Source organism: Aspergillus welwitschiae, assembly GCF_003344945.1.
Source record: "Aspergillus welwitschiae strain CBS 139.54b unplaced genomic scaffold BDQ94scaffold_5, whole genome shotgun sequence".
Taxonomy (NCBI): domain Eukaryota; kingdom Fungi; phylum Ascomycota; class Eurotiomycetes; order Eurotiales; family Aspergillaceae; genus Aspergillus; species Aspergillus welwitschiae.
In genome coordinates this window covers 1151346-1171301 of record NW_020798699.1, presented here as the reverse complement: position 1 = coordinate 1171301, position 19956 = coordinate 1151346, and the positions used below count along the sequence as shown (strand labels likewise).

The 19956-nt window shown below is 50.3% G+C and overlaps 9 protein-coding genes across 9 annotated transcripts; 6 read left to right on the top strand and 3 right to left on the bottom strand.

Moving 5' to 3' along the window:
* Positions 1-88: 88 nt before the first annotated feature.
* Positions 89-1039, top strand: BDQ94DRAFT_137784 (uncharacterized protein). The gene has a single exon (XM_026765115.1). It carries the CDS (start codon positions 259-261, stop codon positions 424-426), a length of 168 nt encoding a protein of 55 aa, XP_026630272.1. The 5' UTR covers positions 89-258; the 3' UTR covers positions 427-1039.
* Positions 1040-1920: 881 nt separating this feature from the next.
* mph1 (3'-5' DNA helicase) lies at positions 1921-5295 on the top strand (the record flags this gene model as incomplete). Its single annotated transcript, XM_026770776.1, has 1 exon — positions 1921-5295. One exon carries the CDS (start codon positions 1921-1923, stop codon positions 5293-5295), a length of 3375 nt encoding a protein of 1124 aa, XP_026630271.1.
* A 463-nt stretch (positions 5296-5758) lies between these two features.
* On the bottom strand, positions 5759-6737 carry BDQ94DRAFT_167314 (uncharacterized protein; the record flags this gene model as incomplete). Its single annotated transcript, XM_026770775.1, has 4 exons — positions 5759-5906; positions 5977-6150; positions 6237-6431; positions 6508-6737. 4 exons carry the CDS (start codon positions 6735-6737, stop codon positions 5759-5761), a joined length of 747 nt encoding a protein of 248 aa, XP_026630270.1.
* A 918-nt stretch (positions 6738-7655) lies between these two features.
* Positions 7656-9136, top strand: BDQ94DRAFT_137778 (uncharacterized protein). The gene is made up of 3 exons (XM_026765114.1): positions 7656-7998; positions 8065-8178; positions 8239-9136. Exons 2-3 carry the CDS (start codon positions 8134-8136, stop codon positions 8809-8811), a joined length of 618 nt encoding a protein of 205 aa, XP_026630269.1. The 5' UTR covers positions 7656-7998; positions 8065-8133; the 3' UTR covers positions 8812-9136.
* A 164-nt stretch (positions 9137-9300) lies between these two features.
* On the top strand, positions 9301-10672 carry cap2 (F-actin-capping protein subunit beta). Its single transcript, XM_026763483.1, has 5 exons — positions 9301-9390; positions 9512-9891; positions 9955-10224; positions 10299-10346; positions 10400-10672. The coding sequence occupies exons 1-5, from the start codon at positions 9362-9364 to the stop codon at positions 10471-10473; spliced, it is 801 nt and encodes a 266-aa protein (XP_026630268.1). The 5' UTR covers positions 9301-9361; the 3' UTR covers positions 10474-10672.
* A 199-nt stretch (positions 10673-10871) lies between these two features.
* Positions 10872-11565, bottom strand: BDQ94DRAFT_167311 (mediator of RNA polymerase II transcription subunit 11; the record flags this gene model as incomplete). The annotated part of the gene is made up of 2 exons (XM_026770774.1): positions 10872-11318; positions 11482-11565. 2 exons carry the CDS (start codon positions 11563-11565, stop codon positions 10872-10874), a joined length of 531 nt encoding a protein of 176 aa, XP_026630267.1.
* Positions 11566-11827: 262 nt separating this feature from the next.
* Positions 11828-15008, top strand: BDQ94DRAFT_137775 (putative transcription initiation factor TFIID subunit). The gene is made up of 5 exons (XM_026765113.1): positions 11828-12120; positions 12470-12611; positions 12662-12705; positions 12759-13570; positions 13620-15008. Exons 1-5 carry the CDS (start codon positions 11938-11940, stop codon positions 14674-14676), a joined length of 2238 nt encoding a protein of 745 aa, XP_026630266.1. The 5' UTR covers positions 11828-11937; the 3' UTR covers positions 14677-15008.
* A 13-nt stretch (positions 15009-15021) lies between these two features.
* Positions 15022-16873, bottom strand: ppe1 (putative ribosomal protein/carboxylic ester hydrolase (Ppe1)). The gene is made up of 5 exons (XM_026765112.1): positions 16408-16873; positions 15826-16331; positions 15673-15763; positions 15357-15610; positions 15022-15257 (listed from the first exon to the last, which is right to left on the bottom strand). The coding sequence occupies exons 1-5, from the start codon at positions 16593-16595 to the stop codon at positions 15043-15045; spliced, it is 1254 nt and encodes a 417-aa protein (XP_026630265.1). The 5' UTR covers positions 16596-16873; the 3' UTR covers positions 15022-15042.
* Positions 16874-17569: 696 nt separating this feature from the next.
* Positions 17570-19529, top strand: BDQ94DRAFT_106989 (uncharacterized protein). The gene is made up of 2 exons (XM_026763480.1): positions 17570-17855; positions 17916-19529. Exons 1-2 carry the CDS (start codon positions 17703-17705, stop codon positions 19335-19337), a joined length of 1575 nt encoding a protein of 524 aa, XP_026630264.1. The 5' UTR covers positions 17570-17702; the 3' UTR covers positions 19338-19529.
* The last annotated feature ends 427 nt before the right edge of the window (positions 19530-19956 follow it).

Below are 19956 nucleotides of genomic sequence, written 5' to 3'. Positions count from 1 at the left end.
AAGTGTCATGCGAACACACTGGAATGCACTAGATATCAGGTAAAGAGGTGGTTGGACTTGGGCAAGTCGTGTAGGCACCACGGTCAAGAATAGGGGCCGGACTTTGGAAAGGGATTCTGTCAGATTCATCGACAGTGGAATTGCTTCTTCAGGCATAGTGTACCTCGGGCAGATCCGACAGGCCTTGTCCAAGGCGAATCATTCTTTATCCGCTCAATAATAATTACTTTCTACAGAGTACAACCACAAAAGATTGGGATGGAAAGAATCCGGAGTACTTCCATCCATTCATTCATCCATCCTGACCATCACGTGGCCATCCTCAACATTCTTGGACTGTTTCGACGCCCAATTATTGACAACCTGGAAACCTTGTCCGAGTCGGAGCTTCCCATCACTGTCATCCCAATTCAATTGATCGACTAATGGGCCTTATTCTAACAGCGGCTATTATACTGGCGCTATTCCTTTAGAAAGCGCTGCCCCTTTTATACAAAAGCAAACATTTAGCTACACTTATCGACGCCCTCTGAAGAGCCCGAACTTTGAGACCAAGTCCGGTTGAAGCTACTGAATCGATTGGCTTGTTGACTCACTATACTTCCAAATATCGCTAATAGTTCGATTTTAGACGACGGATACCAGTCACATATATCGATGCAAACTCACAGCTAATGACGGGTCCTGCTACGGAGGATCGAAGGGGAGCGACCTAGGGGCATTACACTTACACTCTGCTACTGGCTTCGGCATCAATAGAGTTTGATTGGTGTTTGAGATCGCAGGCAAAAGGTCAATAGCTCTTACAAATTGAAGCAGCACTATTTTACCTCAAAGCAACTAACTCAAATAGTCAGACATAATTCTTTCCTCGCGGGAGGGATTGGGATGACAGTACCGAGTATGGAAGCTGAAGATCTCATAGATACTTGGTCATAGTCAACACAACCACTGAGGTACCGCTAGCTAGAACAGTTTTGCAGAAATATTGGAGTAGAATATGCCTTAGTTAACTAAGACTTAACAAAATTATTCGGAGAGCTCCCTCGCCGGTATTCTGCCACGTGCTTTGGAGGCCTTCCAGTAAGCATCTTGTAACCAATATCCCTGTAATAACTCCATCTTCAAGCCTCCCACATCCTACTAAGAGTACCTGGGGCCAACTACTTAAGTGTGTCGAAGGCCAAGACAATCCCGGCCGGTTTGAAACTCGTAAGGTTTTACTTCAAGCGTTCCTTGGTCGATCATGAGCCTGCTGTACTCCGTATATGCAGCGTGCCTGTTTGACAGGGTGAGTGCAGGATGCAGGTTCTGAAGACCTACTGAGCACTAAATCTTTTCCCCTACTCTCTAGTAGTTGTGTATACGGGGTGCATATCTGCCCCTATTTACTACTCTGATTCCTTGAAGCTATAATTGTCGGTGTTCCTTTGTCATATCGCCCAAGCAACCGCAGGAGTGTGATATTGATTAGAGTTCCTTTCAACAAATAAAAGTTGAGGTTAGACACCAGCTCATCTTTGTCTCTTCTATACTCTCTTTTGGAACTTTCAGCTGGAGATCAACTTGTGCTATGTCGCCACAGCGCGATAACTAATTATCAGAGGTCAACTAGTGAGACTTGTCCATCTATATAGCTTATTATCGCGTCTCAGACATTATATATCCAGTAGAATGAGGCTCGCTTTTGATTTAAACTCTTCCAATCGTCTCCGTATTGTTGTGTAGATTCTTTGTGGGCCAATGTGTGAACTGATTTTGTCCAGATCTAGATCACTTTATCAAGGCGGCCGGACCGCTTATTCAAACCTTACGTAAGCCTTGTTATCGATAAGGACATGTGATTGCTCTCAACGCGTCGCGTCCAGGCATCTTCGACGGTAGTCGGGGTTTTATCCTACGAAGCACCTCGGGTTCGCTATGTTCACCCTTGATGGTGACTCCTCTGACTATTTCGATGATGATCTGGGCGACTTGGGCGTCGACCGGCCTTCGGATTCGACTGACCCTGACACTCCCCCACCAGCCAAGCGCCGTCGTCTAAGAGCCGGTAAAGATGCGTCAAACGCAGACCTGCAATCGCATCAGAAGCCACGTGCAGAGCGTGGTGATGGTGCTAGGACAGCGCTAAGCTCGGACTCGTTTATCGACTATGATGATGACGAAGTGCCATCTCCCGAACGAGAGTCACCCTACTTCCAAGACGATAGTGAACGGGAGGCACGGTCCAAATACAAAGTCTTCGCTCCCAAGAACGCAAACATCCAAGAGAACATCTTTGTGACACAGCTAACACAACCTCCCTCTCCGCCGGAAATGCTTCGTGGTCCCCGGTGGAAGAAGCCTGATCCTGGCTTGCCAACCCGAACTGTTGCCACCCCGCTACCAGAGACAACTCAAAGCAGAGAATCTGCTGCTGGTGATAGAGATGATGAGTATGATGATGATGAAGAGATGAAAGCGGCGATTGAGGCATCGTTGCAATCATTCGAGGAAGAAACATCAAGACCAGCTCCCTCCGTGCCTTTACAAAAGCCCCCATCAGCTACTCCCATTATTGGACAACAGAGCACTACCATCGAGGCCTCCAATGACCTTTTGGATGATATACCTGATGATGCCTTTGACTCAGACCTGTCAATGTCGCCGCCTCCTGCGCCCCAGCCTCGCCCGGCGGCTCGGTCATTCACACAGTCAACGAATCGCCCACTAGGTGTCCGCCAAACCACACTATTTGGTATGGTTGCTAGAAACCCAGAAAATCAGCCACCACGCGGTGAACAGGTGTACTCCCCGCCTGAGAAAAGCGAGCCACCTACTCAGCATAAACTTAACCAGGAAGCCTTGGGTACGTGGGTTTACCCTACAAATCTGGGTAAAACTCGAGACTATCAGTTCAATATTGCACAGAAAGGCCTCTTTCACAATTTGCTTGTAGCCCTACCCACGGGTCTTGGAAAAACGTTCATTGCAGCTACTATCATGCTCAACTGGTTTCGATGGACGAAGGACGCTCAGATCGTCTTTGTTGCGCCTACAAAACCGCTAGTTGCCCAGCAGATTTCTGCATGCTTTGAGGTCGCTGGAATCCCAAGATCCCAGACCACTATGCTCACGGGGGAGGCTGCTCCGGGAATCCGAGCCGAAGAATGGAAGGCGAAACGGGTGTTCTTCATGACACCTCAAACCTTGATCAACGACCTCAAAACCGGGATTGCTGATCCGAAGCGGATTGTCTTAGTCGTTGTTGACGAAGCTCATCGTGCAACCGGTGGTTATGCATATGTCGAGGTTGTCAAGTTCCTGCGGCGGTACAATCAGAGCTTCCGCGTCCTGGCTTTGACAGCTACGCCAGGCTCAACGGTGGAATCTGTTCAGGCTGTCATTGACGGCCTCGATATATCGAGAGTCGAGATACGGACAGAGCAGTCACTCGATATCAGAGAGTATGTCCATTCGAAAGACACGGATGTGCAGACATTCCAGAATTCAGAGGAGATGGTCCTTTGCATGGACCTGATGTCGAAAGCTCTACAGCCACTTCTTGATCAATTACGGAGTACAAATGCCTATTGGGGCCGTGACCCCATGGGTCTCACAGCATACGGACTCACCAAAGCCAGACAGCAATGGATGCTGTCCGACTCCGGCAGGAACGCCCATTTCGGCGTGAAGGCCAAAATGAATGCAATTTTCACGGTTCTAGCCAGCTTGGCTCATGGCATCGATCTTCTCAAATACCATGGGATTACACCCTTTTACCGTCATCTTCTGCATTTCCAATCCAACACCGAGGGACAAAAGGGCGGCAAGTATCAGCGGCAAGTCGTTCAGGATGAGAGCTACAAAAAGCTCATGAACCATTTGCAGCCGTGGACAAAGAATCCAGAGTTCATTGGACACCCCAAGTTGGAGTATCTGAAGCAGGTAGTGTTGAATCATTTCATGGATGCTGGTGAAGGCTCTGGGGCAGACGAAAACAAGGATCAACCAGCCACTCGCGTGATGATATTCGTACACTTCCGTGATAGCGCAGAAGAGGTCACGAGAGTACTCAAGAGATACGAGCCCATGATTCGGCCCCATGTCTTCGTGGGGCAGAGTAGCGCCAAAGGCTCGGAAGGAATGGGACAGAAAACACAACTCGACATTGTGCAGAAGTTCAAAAAGGGTACCTACAACACCATCGTTGCAACTTCAATCGGCGAGGAAGGTTTGGATATCGGTGAGGTAGACCTCATCGTGTGTTACGACTCTTCAGCTTCGCCTATTCGTATGCTTCAGCGCATGGGACGTACCGGTCGAAAGAGATCAGGAAAAATCACGCTCCTACTCATGCAAGGCAAAGAAGAAGAGTCCTACATCAAGGCCAAGGACAATTACGAAAAGATGCAGCAGATGATAGCCAGTGGCACCCGATTCACCTTCCATGATGACATGTCTCCGCGGATCTTGCCCCCGGGTGTGCGGCCTGTTGCTGATAAACGAGCGATTGATATTCCCGAGGAGAACACTGTGCGAGATCTACCAGAGCCGAAACGACGCGGCCGGGCACCGAAGAGGCCGCCGAAGAAATTCCATATGCCTGATAATGTCGAAACCGGGTTCACTACGGCATCGCATTTGGCCGGGACCTCGAAGCGCAAAGTACCAAATAAAAGTAAGGCTCGAACGCCGACTCCAGAGCCCGTGGAATTACCGGCGCTTGAAGATGTCCTGCTTACCCCGGCGCAGCAAAAAGAACTTGAACTCCATTACAGCAACGCCGGGCCCAGTGAAGAGCTTTTGGTCAGTTATCCCAGAAGCGACGCCTTCCCACGCCTTCAGCTCGCGCCTAGACCTACGAAAGCGGTTAGGCACGGGTCATTAACTCGTCGCATGATTGAAACGTTGCAGAAGATGGACCAGATCACTCCAGACTGTGGAGATCGATACAAGGGGATCTTAGCGCGTGAGAAAGCCTCCATGCCAAAAGCCTCGATAGTAGCGCCTAAGCCCAACGGCCGTGGGGAGGCTCAGTCGAGGACCAAAGCAAGGCACACATCCAAGGTGGTGTCATCCAAGCCAAGGAATCAGGAAGAGCAGGATGTGACTGAAGTACAACGAACCCCACCAGGCAAGCACTCAGTATCAGCGACTAACGCTGAAGTGGAACCGTTCTACTGCTCGCAGAGGACCCAAGATGGAGATACAGACGATGATTTTGACCTTCCTGATGTCTCTACTCTGTTGAATAGGAGTGTGGAGAGGCCCTCGAAACGGGGCCGGTTTGTTCTGGATGATAGTGATGACTGATTTGGACATGAACGCATAGCTTGGTTAACATTCTGCATTGGTAGTACTTTCGGTTGCATATACCCTTGGGCAATATACTTTGAAGATTACGGTGGAGTTATTCTTTGATGCCATACTAAACTTCTCCCTAGAACACCGTTACTGAACTTGGTAGTTAAGACTAGGCGGACAGTAACTGAGACCAGACGCAGGAATTCAGTTCAACCCGTTAGTTTACAATTGTATAACTCATAGAGTACTCAATGAAATCATATCAAGTAAAAGCACCTGTTATTCGATTCTAACATCAACTCTAAATCAAAGATAGAAAAGGAACAAACACGCATAATCATACACAATACAGAATCCTATAGACATCGTCCCCATGCTGCACATAATTCAAACCCCCGAGATCATCCCATCTCATTCATAGTACCTAAAATCACCATGTATCCCCCTTCATCAAGCGAAGCATTCAACCACCTCATTTCCCCACATAATCAAACTTCTTTGTCGAATGGTTATAAACATACGCATACTCAGCCACATCGAATCCCCAGGCCCCAGTAACCTTGGTATTCGCATTACACACATTCCCTGGCTTCTTATCGGTGAAAGCCTGGCAATATGGCCTGACCAATTCATTAGCATCACAAAATCCCCCCAAGAAACCACTAATAGAGAAAGAAAGGAAATACATACCCAACCTTCGCATTCTTCCCACTCTTCACCTTAAACCCGGTAATCTCGAACCAACTCCCGTCCGATTTTTTGTTCTTAGAATCATACGACTTGACCTTGTTCTTCTGGTAGAAGCTTCGAAGCGACCGCTTCTGTTCGTCTTGCGAGTTGATGGTCACGCCTACCAGGATGGCGCTGTATTGTAATAATATCATTTCGTTAGCTTGCTTTTTTTTCCTTTAGACCCCTCATAGATTGGTAGATAGCTGGTACAAACATACTCCTTTCCCCCTTCCTTCGTCGATGCAAAGGGAAACTCCTCTGCCGACACCCATCCCTTGTTATTTCCCCAGGAGTTTGTAGCCGGGGATGCTTTCATCCCGTACTTGGTGGGATCTTTGAAGGGTTGCTTGTTGGCTGCGCTGCCGGCTTCTACTTGGCGGTTTACGTCCGCTGCGTCGGTGTCGACTTTTTGCCTGTGGGATTATTGTTTTCCATTAGCTGGTTGTTGATGTCCTGGTTTGTTGGGAAAGATGAGGGTAAGGGGCATACATCACTGCGGACTTGCCCTTGCAGAGCATCGCCCAGCAATCTACGTCGTAAGTGAGGGCATCTTCGCCGCGGATCTCGATCTCGCCTTTGATGGGGTTGGATTTGCTGTCGCCTGGGTTGGAGCGAGGTTGGAAGGAGAGGGAGAGGTCGTCGGTGGTTGGGTGGGCAAGGGTATTAGGGATGGAGAGGAGAATGGTGAGGATGGGGAGTAGGGTTGATGAGAGGATCATTTTGATTGGTAACTTGCAGAATTAGGGATTGGGGATAGAGAGCCTTGAGGACTTGCTGCTGCTGTGTTGGATCGCATTGTTGCTCGTTCATTTTGCGTCTTTTATATCATGATGTTGTGGATGCTGCTCAGGGGAAGGTCTTGAGGCTATACTACTATAGTTTTGTCTGCCTTGGGAGGCCGGATTTGGGGTCTAGTGAGCTGCTTCATGGTTGATTTGGTAGTGGCAGAGGCTTGGCTGGTTTGAGGGTGGAACATGTTCGGATTGTGCTTCTAATTTGATGTATAGAGGAGAGGGAGACAGTGATATGAGGTAAGTTGGGGCCGGAGACCCTGCTTGGAGGCCTTATCAGGGTCTGATGATAGAAAAGGGAAATGTTGAATAGGAAAGTACATCTGCGGTCAGCTTACCCAACATTCTGGTCTGCAGTGAGATGAGGGTGAGACTGTTGTAGCATGGACGTCTATGCTGGGCTCAAAATGATGCTCGATTTTGTCCACATTGTGTGGACATACTAGTTTGCTCGAATGGGTCTGGTCCAATAAAAGGAGTATTGATTACAAAGTTCTTGGTGTCTGACGAGTCGATTGGATATAGTTAGCTAGATACTTCGAAATAGTTCTATGTCAATATTTATAGTTTGATGCCGGATGTAAGAGGATGCTGATGTGGGTGGTATAATGGCTACATAAATTGGAACGGATTCTATGGCTGAGTATTGACCAGTACTGGCCCCTGCATAAGAGACCCTGACATGAAACTAGTAGCCTAGCCTTTTTGTTGAAAATGAGGGGATTAGTAGCATCTGGTATGAGCCCTGCATCGAAAGTTGACGATGACTTGCTCCGCCACTGACACCAAGAAGCTACTAATCACTGGAGCGGGGTGAGCAGCCCGTCAACACAACTAACTACTCAACTGATCGTCTGCCTGACAACCTGCTAGCCTCGACCATCCACTTGTTGGCTTCACATAGTGAAACAGTTGGGATGAGGGATTTTCAGCTATTCTTTGAATTCCGCAGTCGGCTGAACCTATAAGCAGGCACACAATCCAAGCACACGAATTCGCGGTCATAGACGAAAGTGCGGATGGAAAAAGAAAGATATACAGCCTAACTACTCTCCTCAATCTTGGGTCATTTTTCAATGAATATCAACTGGATACTTACCAGCTAGTATCCGTACATTGAGTCTCCGCAAGAAGGATCATCTTATAGATCTGATTCGAAGGACCCACGGGACCAGCTACTAGTAGACAGGTGGGTGGCCCCCACCCATAATGTCTAAGCATCAGACTAACTATAAGAGCCTCGTCTCACTTCCAGGCCCTCGATTCTGCTCCATTCAATTCTCAGTCAATAGCAGTCTCGTGTTATCGCTGCCATATTGCAACCATGACGAGCATTTTCCTGTTCTGCACCTCCAACGTGCCAGCAAACGTATGAAAGCCCTGTCTTGAGAGACTATGAAGCACGACTAACTTTTACTATCACTATCAGACGATCAACCAATTCATGACAGAATTCGCCGACGCCAGCGAAGACCCAAACATCTTCTGTCTAGTCCGCACTCCCGACCAGGAACAGTTCGATGAATGGGGCACCGAACCACCCGTGCAAGACTTCACGACTGGCTTTGAAAACGCCTCTGATTCTGCTCTCCGCCTCTACACACAGAATCGAATCGATGAACTCAAGGATGCAGGCAAGGCCGGCGGGCTAACACCCGGATGGTTGGCTAAGCTTGACGAGCGATCCCGGCACGACTCGACCGTGGTTCTGCAATACCGCAAGATCAAAGCCAACTGGGCACAGGCGTTGGAAGATGCTGAAGAGCAGTTCCAAATCCCCGGTCAGGCGGATGTTGATGATCAGAATATCTGGTGGAAGTGGCGTGTGCCATTTGCGGATGCTTTCCAGCTGTTTAACAGCGTCGATGAGGGTGTCCCGGATATGATTCGACTGTTTACCCGGCCAGAGTTTATGGACTCGGAGGGTGTGCTTCATGTGGATGTCCCACGTCAGATCATCAAGGGGGAGATCCCAGATCCCATTACAGAGAGTGCAAGCTGAGGTTTTGCTGGTCTACCTCTCATCTCGGCAAATTGTTTATCTTACCCCTGCCCATCTCCCAAAATCTTATGTAACAGAAATCGGCTATACAGTCGTCAACACATCCAAGACTCAATGGACGTACTCCGTAGACTTAAATTGCCTTGATGGGAGTGGATGGTGTGACGTGACACAACTTTGTGGCTGACGTCCCAAGCCTTAAGTTGACATATGGCACTGTGGATTGCCACAAACCTCCATCTTTGATAATATCTAAGCACTGCCTGTTTTAGTCGCTCCAATCCTAGGAATCCAACGTCTGTAAGCGATAGATGAGCCTCATGATGAATATAAGCTGATTTAAGGGCGGTGATGATCTGCCAGCGATAAAATCCAACTTACCTCGATAGGCAGGCGGGGAGGGCGGCCTGGTGTGGCAGTAGCCCCACCACATTCCCGATGGGGAAATAACCTAGGGGGCGGCGGATCGCATTGAGGAGAACGGCGGAACCCGTGCCTAAACAGTAGACAGACTCAACCACAATAGGTCACATTTCAGCATATCATCATCATGGCGGACGCTCAATTCGATAGTGCGCTGTAAGTGCTATGGTCCTGTTTCTGTTTCAAGTCTATGAAGCCTGCATAGCCTCTGGGTGCAATCATTCCACGCGGTCAACCCCGCTTGTTGCCTTCCGCTGACTATCATACCTGCTTCCAGGGACCTGCTCCGGCGCCTCAACCCCCGCGACACGAAGCAAAACCTCCAGGCAATCACCTCCATCGTCCCTGATCTGACCGAAGACCTGCTCTCCTCTGTCGACCAGCCTCTAGAAATCCGCAAATGCCCCAAGACAGACCGCGACTACCTCCTCTGTGACTACAACCGCGACGGAGATAGCTATCGGTCGCCCTGGAGCAATGAATTCGATCCCCCGTTGGAAGACGGAACTGTTCCCAGTGAGAGAGTGAGAAAGCTTGAGGTCGCCGCCAACGAGGCTTTCGATGTCTACCGGGAGCTGTACTACGAGGGTGGAGTAGGCAGCGTGTACTTTTGGGACTTGGACGATGGATTCGCTGGCGTTATCCTGTTGAAGAAGGGTGAGCGAGTGATGTCTTGATACTTTCACGCTTGAAATACGTGCTGATATATTGCCATTATAGGAGTTACGCCAGGTGCTAAGAGCTCTGGGGAGTGGGACAGTATCCACGTCTTCGAGGCTACCGACAGAGCGCGCATGTCCCACTACAAGCTGACTAGCACCGTCATCCTGCACTTGGCTAATGAAACTGAGGCTTTGGGTGAGATGGACCTGAGTGGTAACATGACCCGTCAGGTGGAGGTGGATCTTCCTGTCGAGTCGGATGCGAGCCACGTCGCCAATGTTGGTCGACTTGTTGAGGACATGGAGTTGAAGATGAGAAACTTGCTGCGTATGTTTTTTTTTTATTGTGGCGCGAGAGTTGTTACATTTCTGAGCTGATTGCTAATCGAACTGTTCTTACAGAGGAGGTATACTTCGGCAAGGCTAAGGATGTCGTGGGTGAACTTCGGAGTAAGTGCAGTCTAACCAGCTGGTGGGCAATGCCAGACTAACAAGCGAAACAGGTCTCCCCTCCTTGTCCGAGTCGAACAGAGATCGGGCTACCCACCTGGAGATGATCCGGTCTATGCACAGCTAGTCGTCTGTTTGTCAGTTAAGGAAGCCATTATAGCGTCATTTTAGAGGCTGTTATTCATTTACATTTGTTGTATGTACTTCGAGCTCAAGGTTCCTGGGGATCCCAATATTACTCGTATGCGATGAACTGCAAGTGCTATGCGATCGTATTTTGTAAATACCGTACACTATGTGATGGCATGGCTAGCCATTACGACGATGAGCCCTTCATTATTATCAAGCAAAATCAATCGTCAAAACATTCAATATTTGGGTATCATAGGCTGTCCGCTTTGCTCCACCTGCAACCACATGGCAGAATACGGCATATAACTCCTGATAGTAGAGCAGTTACCATATTCGCCAAATGAAGGACCAAGCCATATCAAAATTTCGTAAATCATGCCACATCAATGGCGTCTAATCAACCTCCATCTTCTCCTGCTCGCTCTCTGTCTTCGCTCCCGAGCTCACAGACGCCGGATTGCTAATCCGCTCCACGAACTCCCTCGCAGCAGCCCACAACTCCGCTTCCTTATCCTTGCCCACCGTGTCCTTCCGACTGTTGAGCCAACTAACATCGAGCGGGTTCGACGATGCGCCCGCCACCCCGCCACTGCTCGCCCCGGGTAGATTTTCCGCTCTCGACGCTGTCTCCGGCGCAAGAATAGACGCCTCCTCCAGAGCATACACCTGACGACGGAGTCGAACGTCAATGGACGAAAGGAGGGCGAAGTATTGTGAAGTGGCCTCCTTGAAGCGGGCTTGGTGGGATGCGAGGGAGTTGTCCGAAGGTGACTCGCCCGACCGAGCGTTGGTCAGGGCTTGAATTGCAAGACCCGCGGAGTGAATTAGCTTGGCCACATCCTGTAGTAATTTGCGAAGATTAGTGAGGGTGGAATGAAGTCAATGACACAGCATAAATAATGTAGTAGCGTGGAAGTTGAGTATCCATCGCTAGCTAGGCAGCATTTCGGTGGTGTCGCGCGGGGAATTAATCTCGGCCTCTATTTCTTTTCTGTGAACTTACCTTGTCTATTTCGTTCAATTGCCGGATACGATCCGCTGATGTGAAGACTTGGTCTGGTTTGCGGGTGTCTTTGACGTCTGTCATATTGAATTGCTCTGAATTTCGTGTTTATGTTCCAGGCTGCCAGCAGAAGGAAGTAGTAAAGTAGAAGTGACAGGTAGAATTGGCGATGGAGTAACTACTTGATCTGGACCTGCGACCAACAAGCTCCGTCACGTGCTAACCCAACCCGGGGAACTCTGCTTACCTCAGCCGGGGCCCGACGCGCTAGTCCAGAAGAGTGATAGTGCGATATCAGAACTTCAAAACCTCCCGTGAATACTTGCGCGCCTCGTCCTGCCGTCACCCTGCTGTTACTTGCGACTCGCTATTTACCCCGTCTCATACGCTCACTCCTCTCTCTCCGTCTCTACGTCAGAGATTACAGGTCGATCTGTAACTGATCGTTCAAGCGCAATGTCTGCGCCAGGCGGGGCCCCCAGCCCTGCTCCCCGAAGTGGAAGCATGGGGCCCGGTGGTGGCATGTCTATGCCTCCTCAGCAGCCCATGACCAACGCCGGGCCTGTCACTCCGGGTCCTCCTGCGCCTCCGCCGCCGCCTCCCGGAGGTCCGATGTCGCAGCAGAACTTAAATCAAATAGTAAGTCATTAACTTATCTTGGAATATCTATGTTTGTTGTTGGGGTGTACTATGTTTCATTGCGTCATGTGCCTGTGGTCTGGATTGCGGTGATAAGGTGATGTGTTATTGTTGATACGTGCTATCCCGGTGTATACTTTACGTTCATGGCTTGTCTATGATTGCGAACTGTATCGCTTGTGATTCTTCTCTTTACCCAGTTAGAGGGTTATGGGGAATGGCTACGTTCGCTGTCGGGGCTTCGTCTTTGTCATCCAATCTTTGCCGTTCCTCATGTCGGTCGTATATTGCTACTACTATGCATCATGCTTTCACCTTGGACATCAACGTTTGTAGTAACGTGTTCCAGGTTATCGATTATCTTGCAAAGAAGGGCTATAGTCGTACGGAGGCTATGCTACGTATTGAGTCGGCACATCAAGAGATCGATGGCCGTCCTCCTATGCCCCCTCTTGGCGAAGATGCACGGCCTAAGTATAGGATGGGTTTTGGTATGTCCCTTCGGGATTTGATGATACGAAATAGTGCTAACAGTGCATAGACTTGCTCAAAGTCTGGGTTGAAGACAACTTGGATCTTTACAAGGTAAGAAGCAGAAGCCTGCTCACGTGTATCAGAACCATACTTACATCCTAAAGCCTGAATTGAGACGTGTTCTCTGGCCACTGTTCGTCTACACCTTCATTAATATGGTGTCTTCCTTCAAGCCACAAGACGCCAAGCAGTTCTTTGACCTCAACAAAAACCTCTTCCTGCCTGAGCACACGAAAGATGTGCGGGCATTGGAGCCGATCAGCCTGCCGGAGCACGTGCAGGCCAATTCAACCGCCAAGTTATATCGTACAAACAAGTACCGTTTAGTTCTCAGCAACCCCGCGTTTTCGAACCTCATGCAATTCCTGGAAAGCAAGCAGAAAGAGGGTGGCTCAGATATGACTGCCATCTTAAGCAGTTATTGCACTATCATCACCAAAGAGCGTACTGCAGATGATAGGTTCAGTTTCGCAGCGATGCTGGGCCAAACAGACGGTCAGACATTTCCCAGTGAAGACGAAGGCATTCCTGGGCACCATCCCGGCTCTGCATACACCGGAGACAACCCGAACATGGCGGGAACTCTGCCTAGGCTTAAGCTAGGAAAGCTTCCCCTGGAGCAAGCTCTTGAGACTGATGTTAGGGGCGAGCTGGCGGATGAAGATGCGAAGAACCCTCCAGGCCCGGGCCAGAACACTCTGATTCAAGAGTTTGACCAGATGATCAAGAAGGAAGAAGATGAAGAAGCTCCAACTCGTGCCGATATCCCCTATCCTCCGTCAACTGCTCGAGATGTGGCCATAGAGATTCAGAAGGTTAAGGAGAACCGCGACAGGTTTAGGATTGAGGGCAGAACTGGTGGCGTGGGTCCCGCTGTGAGCGTCTGCATGTTCACCTTCCATAACACCTATGATGGGTAGGTAGCATGGACTCCTCGGTACTAGATCTTGACTAACAACCAACAGAATCAACTGCTTGGACTTTTCGGATGACCTTATGCTCGTCGCAGCTGGTATGCAGGAGTCATACATCCGGGTCTGGAGCATGGATGGCAAGAAAATACAATCGACCTACGACAATGTGGATGATGCTCCACCTTCGAACTCCCGCCGTCTAATCGGACACTCCGGGCCAGTCTACGCGGTGGCATTTGCACCATCGATTACCAAGACAGACAATGCCATGGCCCCGACGAACGCTCGCTGGCTGCTTTCGTCGTCTGCAGACAAGACCATTCGTCTCTGGTCCTTAGACCTCTGGCAGTGTATGGTAGTCTATAAGGGCCACGACCAGCCGGTTTGGGACCTTCAGTGGGGCCCCTACGGCCATTACTTCGTTTCTGGTGGACACGACAAGACTGCCCGCCTTTGGGTTACGGATCATATCCGCCAACAGCGTATTTTTGTCGGACACGACCAAGACGTCGACTGCATCTGCTTCCACCCCAACTCGGCGTACGTCTTCACCGGTAGCTCCGACCATACAGTCCGCATGTGGGCCGTTACCACCGGAAATGCGGTCCGTATGTTCACCGGACACACTGGCAACATCACTGCCTTGGCATGCAGTCGCGACGGAAAGCTCCTCGCCTCGGCAGATGACCACGGATCCATCCTGCTGTGGGACCTTGCTCCTGGCCGACTTCTCAAGCGCATGCGCGGTCACGGAAAGGGCGGGATCTGGTCCCTGAGCTGGAGCGTCGAATCAACGGTTCTAGTATCCGGAGGTGCTGATGGCACTGTCCGCGTGTGGGATGTGACGGGCCCCGCTCAAGATCCCTCCCAGGGCCGTGTCGTCGGCGAGGGCGGCGCAGGCACCAAGGTCGATGGCAGCAACCAGCCAGCACCCAGCACTGCGCAAACTTCAAGCGCGGTCGCCCCGGGTATGGGCAAGAAGAAGGGCAAGGATGTAGTGGTGACGCCCGACCAGATCAGTGCTTTTCCTACAAAGAAGAGCCCTGTCTACAAGGTGAAATTTACGAATATGAATTTGATCATTGCTGGGGGCGCCTATCTTCCTTGAGTGAGGAACATGTATGCAACAGCGCCAGATACCCTTTATTCCTTTTCTTTCTTTCCGCATTGATCTATATCATCTTTCTGTTCTTCGTTTAATACGATATCCTGTCTTTTTATCCATACGTGTGGCAGGATACTCGATGGCATGTGGCGTCTTGGGGGCATTGACGGTGGGCATTGGTGTTGGTGGCGGCATTGTATTTAATCAGGGATGGAATGATCCTACTACTACTTGCTACTTATCATTCCAAACACTCAATACAGCTATCACTATGAAACAGCACTTACTTCCTACGTGCATCATCGTTTTATACAGCGGGAAAATGTAGTATAGACCTATGTTCAACATCTAGTTTACTATATCATATGATCATATCTCCTTAAACAACCCTCCAGCTCCAGCACCACTCCCAGCCCCCTTCTTCATCGCCGCCGAAGCCTGCAAATCCGCCACCTTAGGCGGCAGAACCAACGCACTGCGATCATTCCTTTTATAAAAGTCTACCAAAATCTGCGCCGTCTTGGCCGGTTGATCTTCCTGTATAAAGTGGCCTGCTTCTGGCAGGACTTGTAGTTGATATTTACCTGCAGAATCAATACCATCAATATCAGCACATAACTCACAGTAACACAGCGTCAAAGCAACTAAGATAAATAACAGGAGTGGAATGGAAGTATACGCACCTTGCATCTGCCCAATCATCAACTCTTTGTCGAGACGATCCGTCCCCGCTAAGAGGAGTAACTTCCCACCACGAGCATCGAGGAACTTGCGACTTAAACCGACGAACCAGTTCTCCCAGAAAGGTTTCGTGGCGGAGAGATTGGTTCGCCAGATCCATGGTTTGGTGGGGTCGGGTGAATTGGGGTCTTCGTAGAGGAGGGAGGGAACGGAGACGCGGGCGGAGGTTTTGTTGCGGATTGTGCGGGAGCGGGTGCTTTGGAATTTGTTTAGTATTTATGCGTGGGGGAAGTTAATAAAGGGATTGGGAGAGCTTACTGCCATTCTATCCCCGAAGTGATGGATGGGAAGCGTGATGGGCGGGTCATGAGATAGGTTTCCATGCTTTGGAGGGCGTCCATAGCAGATCCTGTTACTTTCTGTTAGTGTTTTTCTGCTTGTAGTTTGCTTATTGGGGGTGAACTAGCTTACCCTCTACAACATCCAAAACTGCATATGCTAGTACTTTGCTTCCCAATTCACCCTGTCTGGCCACATCGGTGATTACCGCACCACCTAGACTATGGCCGACAAGAATCAGATCAGGAAGATTCTCCCAGCCCATTCGGGTCTGGGTCTCGCGGACCACGAATACTAGGTCCCGGTTCAGGGTCTCAAGGCTTAGATCTAGCTCGATGCTCCCGTCGCCGTCCTCGCCTGAGGCGAGAGTGACTTCCGTGCTGCCGTGATCGCGCGCATCTATGGACAAGATGCCGGCTTTGGGGATGATCTTGCGGATCTCGCCGGCGCATGCGGCGAAGGATAGACCGGATGAGCCGGCGCCGTGGTGCATGACGAAGAGGGGACTGGAGGAGTCTGCTGGGGGTGTGAGGTAGACATGGTGAGTGATCTTGGTGTTGTTGGATGTGTCTATTTGTGTGAGATAGAGCTCCTGGGTGAAGTAGTCTGTCCAGGGAAGGGTTGTTTGTTGCACGGATCTGATAAGTGTGTTAGTTTCATGATGGCTGAAATACTTTATTGGTATGCGGGGTAAAGGTGAGAGGGTATACACACCCTCGTCCTGGCCTTGCGAACAGTTGTCTACTGGGTGAGGGAACTACTGTCCCTGTAGATGAGGTCGAGGAAGAGTCATCATCGTGACTGACCTCCTCGTCGGGGGATTGCATGGACGGCCCGGTTGGCGGTTGGAGAGGCAGCTTGGCCAGTCTAGACTTGGCAAAGGATTTTTGCAGCTCGCTCATGAAGGCTGCGCGGTTTGACTGGGTAGATGGGCGAATGGGGTTGTGGATAGAATCAACTCTAGGATTGGAGGCGTGGATGTTGACATTGGAGAGGAGCTTGAGTCGGGAGTTTGGACTGGAGCTGGCGAGTGGATCATGCGGTTGATGGAGGGGATGTTTAGTGGCGGGTGAGTAGATCTGGAGGGGAATGATAGGCGTATGTGCCGTGGGCGACCACTATAGACTAGACACGATTTTTGTGGATTGAATATAGATTCAAATGTCACGGTATATATTGTGTCGGAAGTATATGAGTCTATAGAAGGATAAGTCGACGGTAGAATGGGTTTGCTGCATCCCACAATGGCTGATGATACCTTCCATACCGTATTGTATTGTCTGATGATACTTGATGGTATTTTGCAGATCTGCTGAAGTGAAGAGTGGAGAGTCCATGCCACAGTAATTCCAGGAATCCCTGCTTCCGGTGGGTCTTTGATCTTATCAACGGGGTTCTATTTGCGTGCAACTGATTGTTTATCCACTATTACGCTCTATTTTATGGTCTAGATACTTTGTGATATAGAAGAGGGATTCCCCACGGTGCGGCAGGTCAGCTGACCGGGCGTGTGCCTGATGGATCGACGCGCTAATCGTGAAACTTCCTTCTTGTACTCTTTCTTACTCTGTGGATGGCTCCTCTCCTACTATACATCAAAGAGAATTGTCTTTTCCCACCATGCACCTATCCCTTGCAATTCCCGGCCTGACCATCTATTGCCTCACCTACTCATCCCTGCCATTGACTCTCCATTCTGCTCCAGCAGATGGCGGTGGTGGTTGTCCATGACGGTGACATAAGCCTACCGTGACGTCACGGCTGAGCATTGCCGCCAGCCAAATTCCAGCCGGTGATGCTCGCAACCATCATGGATCCCTTCTTGTGTTGCTTTTGGGGCCCTGCCGGTTCCACTATCCAGCAATTGCCATACCGTGACGTCAGCATCTGCCTCATGACTCTCCATCGGCATCCCGATATCTCTGTCGCGCCTTCATTTCTTATCTGACCCATCTGCCTGCCTCCTCGCACCCATCTTTCTATAGCGCGCCAGGGTGAAGAAAAGCACAATGGTGTCCCTTAAGTTTAGACGAAGCGACGAGTCCGACAGGACCGGTGAGCAGCGCGACCGAGAGGATGAGCGACGACACGACGAGCCGGATGAGCGTACACGACTGCTCCCGCGCGAACCCCCGGCCTATCTGAGCCCCGATGATCCTGCGGTGAGTTTCGCATAGAACCACTCCCTTCGCTTGGAAGATGGCTAACACCAGGCTCTGTAGGTCTCTCCCTACAATCTCTGGGGCATACGAGCCCTGCGAGGCCTCTCCTCCCTCTTCCTCGCCATCAGCTTCATCTGGTGGACCTTTCTTCTCGTCTCCCTTTTCGTCAGTCCACCCATGATGCACTCGCGCGGATCCGGATTCTTCAGTTTCGCCTATACCACTCTGACAACCGGATATCTTCTTCTCGGACTCCTATTCTTCGCTATCCCGTCCAAACCTATGTCCGTGTCCGGAATTATCATCGCTATCTTCCTCCTCATCGACATGATCCTCACTCTAGCCGTCCCTCGCATTCGGCTTGAAGAAGGCTGGGTGGGAGTTGCATCGGTAGTCTGGGCGGCCTTCATCTCTCTCTATACAATTGCTCAGAACCACTCCGTGGCTTGGGGTAAGCGGGAGGAAGAAGAGCGCCTGACAGGGCGGCCGGAAACCCGCCGTCCCTTGCGCGAATGGGTCGCTGTTCTCATCCAGACTGTCTTCCTGGTCATTTTCGCCATCATTGTCATCCTGTTTACCGCCACCCTGATTCTTCGCGCCCGTGACGCATCTCTCCCCGCTCCCGGCAAGAAATACTACGTCAACGGCGACAGCTACCAAGTTCACCTTCACTGCGTCGGTAACACTACCCACAGTCTCCAGAATGACATGCCGACGATCCTCATTGAAGGCGGAGACTGGCCCGTCGAACATACTCTACAGCCCTTCATCCATGATGCATACCAGTCCGGTCTCGTCCCTCGCTACTGCTACTGGGATCGTCCCGGTTTCGGCTGGTCTGACAACGCTCCTTCCCCCTTCTCCGCCGGCATGGCAGCAGACGCCCTATCCGAAGCACTCGCTCTCGCCGGCGAAGAGGGTCCCTGGATCCTCGTCTCCGCCAGCGTTGGCGGCATCTACAGCCGCATCTTCGCTAGTCGCCACCTGCTCGAGGTTTCCGGGATTCTTCTTATCGACAGTCTTCACGAAGACTACCTCAGTAACATCGGCTCCCCCGGGCGCGGCTTCACCCTTTGGCTTCGCGGCGTCTTCTCCCCGCTGGGACTGGACCGTATCGCCGGTGCCATTTTCAAGGGACGCACGCGCGAAGACCGCGTCTACGGACGCAGCTCTTACCAAACGGGGAAGATCGTCAAGGCGAAACTACAGGAGAACCTCGTTGCCGAGTCGATGACCTCCTCGGAGATCCAGACTGCCAGACACGTCCAGATGGCGGATACGCCACTCGTGGTGATAAGCTCAGGTGTCGAGGTGCGGAAGAGCGAGAAGTGGGCGAAGAGACAGGAGGAGTTGACGAAAATTACGAAGAATCTCAAGAACTTCGATATCGTGAAGGGGGCGCCGCACGAGGTTTGGCGGGATGTGGAGGGGAGGAGAGTTATTGAGAAGAGATTGGGTGAGTTGATTGGAAAGGATGAGTAGGAACTGTATCTTTTTGACATCAATTCTGGCCTTCTTTATCTCCTTTTCTTTCATGATGTGTTCTCTTTTGTTTCTCCTTTTCGGCTCATTCTATTTATCTCTTTGCCGCTACCGTCTCTCTACTTATCTATCTATCCCCCATGATTATTCCTCCGACATAACCTTTTGAAAATTGTCATGAATTTACGAAATTGACGACACATTACGCCCTTACTTTTTTTTTCCATACTGTACGATATGTACTATATGATACGTACTCAGCTCAACTAGTTTATATATTTTTCAAGTAACCTGATCATCCTGAGAATACGGCATTGATATATGATATTGATGGTAGATGCAGGTGTGTAATATCCACGTATAGATCATATTCACGTGGTTTGAATGTACCATGCTATACTTCGTAGATATATCCCCGATTTCGCCGGCTCCCCCTTTCACTTTCCTTGCGTCCCTCCGTACCGTTCCGTTCCTTCTTTCCCTTGCCCTTCCTCCCGGCCCGTCCTCCGCTTAGGTACAACGTGTGCGGCACGGACAAACGCTTGTATATGTATTGGAAGTAGGTGATCGAGATAGAATGGTGCTGATTGAGACTTTTTGAGGTTGAAGTTGAGATGAT

Excerpts from the sequence above, each read along its gene's own strand:
- ppe1 (XM_026765112.1), bottom strand. The coding sequence starts at position 16,595 with ATGAGCGAGCTGCAAAAATCCTTTGCCAAGTCTAGACTGGCCAAGCTG. Across the intron at positions 16,332-16,407 it reads TTCGCAAGGCCAGGACGAGG|ATCCGTGCAACAAACAACCC; the intron begins GTGTGTATACCC and ends CACACTTATCAG. Across the intron at positions 15,611-15,672 it reads ACTTCGGGGATAGAATGGCA|CACCCGCTCCCGCACAATCC; the intron begins GTAAGCTCTCCC and ends CAAATTCCAAAG.
- cap2 (XM_026763483.1), top strand. The coding sequence starts at position 9,362 with ATGGCGGACGCTCAATTCGATAGTGCGCT. Across the intron at positions 9,892-9,954 it reads CGTTATCCTGTTGAAGAAGG|GAGTTACGCCAGGTGCTAAG; the intron begins GTGAGCGAGTGA and ends TTGCCATTATAG. Across the intron at positions 10,347-10,399 it reads TGTCGTGGGTGAACTTCGGA|GTCTCCCCTCCTTGTCCGAG; the intron begins GTAAGTGCAGTC and ends CAAGCGAAACAG.
- BDQ94DRAFT_137778 (XM_026765114.1), top strand. The coding sequence starts at position 8,134 with ATGACGAGCATTTTCCTGTTCTGCACCTCCAACGTGCCAGCAAAC. Across the intron at positions 8,179-8,238 it reads CCTCCAACGTGCCAGCAAAC|ACGATCAACCAATTCATGAC; the intron begins GTATGAAAGCCC and ends TATCACTATCAG.
- BDQ94DRAFT_106989 (XM_026763480.1), top strand. The coding sequence starts at position 17,703 with ATGGTGTCCCTTAAGTTTAGACGAAGCGACGAGTCCGACAGGACCGGT. Across the intron at positions 17,856-17,915 it reads TGAGCCCCGATGATCCTGCG|GTCTCTCCCTACAATCTCTG; the intron begins GTGAGTTTCGCA and ends CAGGCTCTGTAG.
- BDQ94DRAFT_137775 (XM_026765113.1), top strand. The coding sequence starts at position 11,938 with ATGTCTGCGCCAGGCGGGGCCCCCAGCCCTGCTCCCCGAAGTGGAAGC. Across the intron at positions 12,121-12,469 it reads AGCAGAACTTAAATCAAATA|GTTATCGATTATCTTGCAAA; the intron begins GTAAGTCATTAA and ends AACGTGTTCCAG. Across the intron at positions 13,571-13,619 it reads TTCCATAACACCTATGATGG|AATCAACTGCTTGGACTTTT; the intron begins GTAGGTAGCATG and ends AACAACCAACAG.
- BDQ94DRAFT_137784 (XM_026765115.1), top strand. The coding sequence starts at position 259 with ATGGAAAGAATCCGGAGTACTTCCATCCATTCATTCATCCATCCTGAC.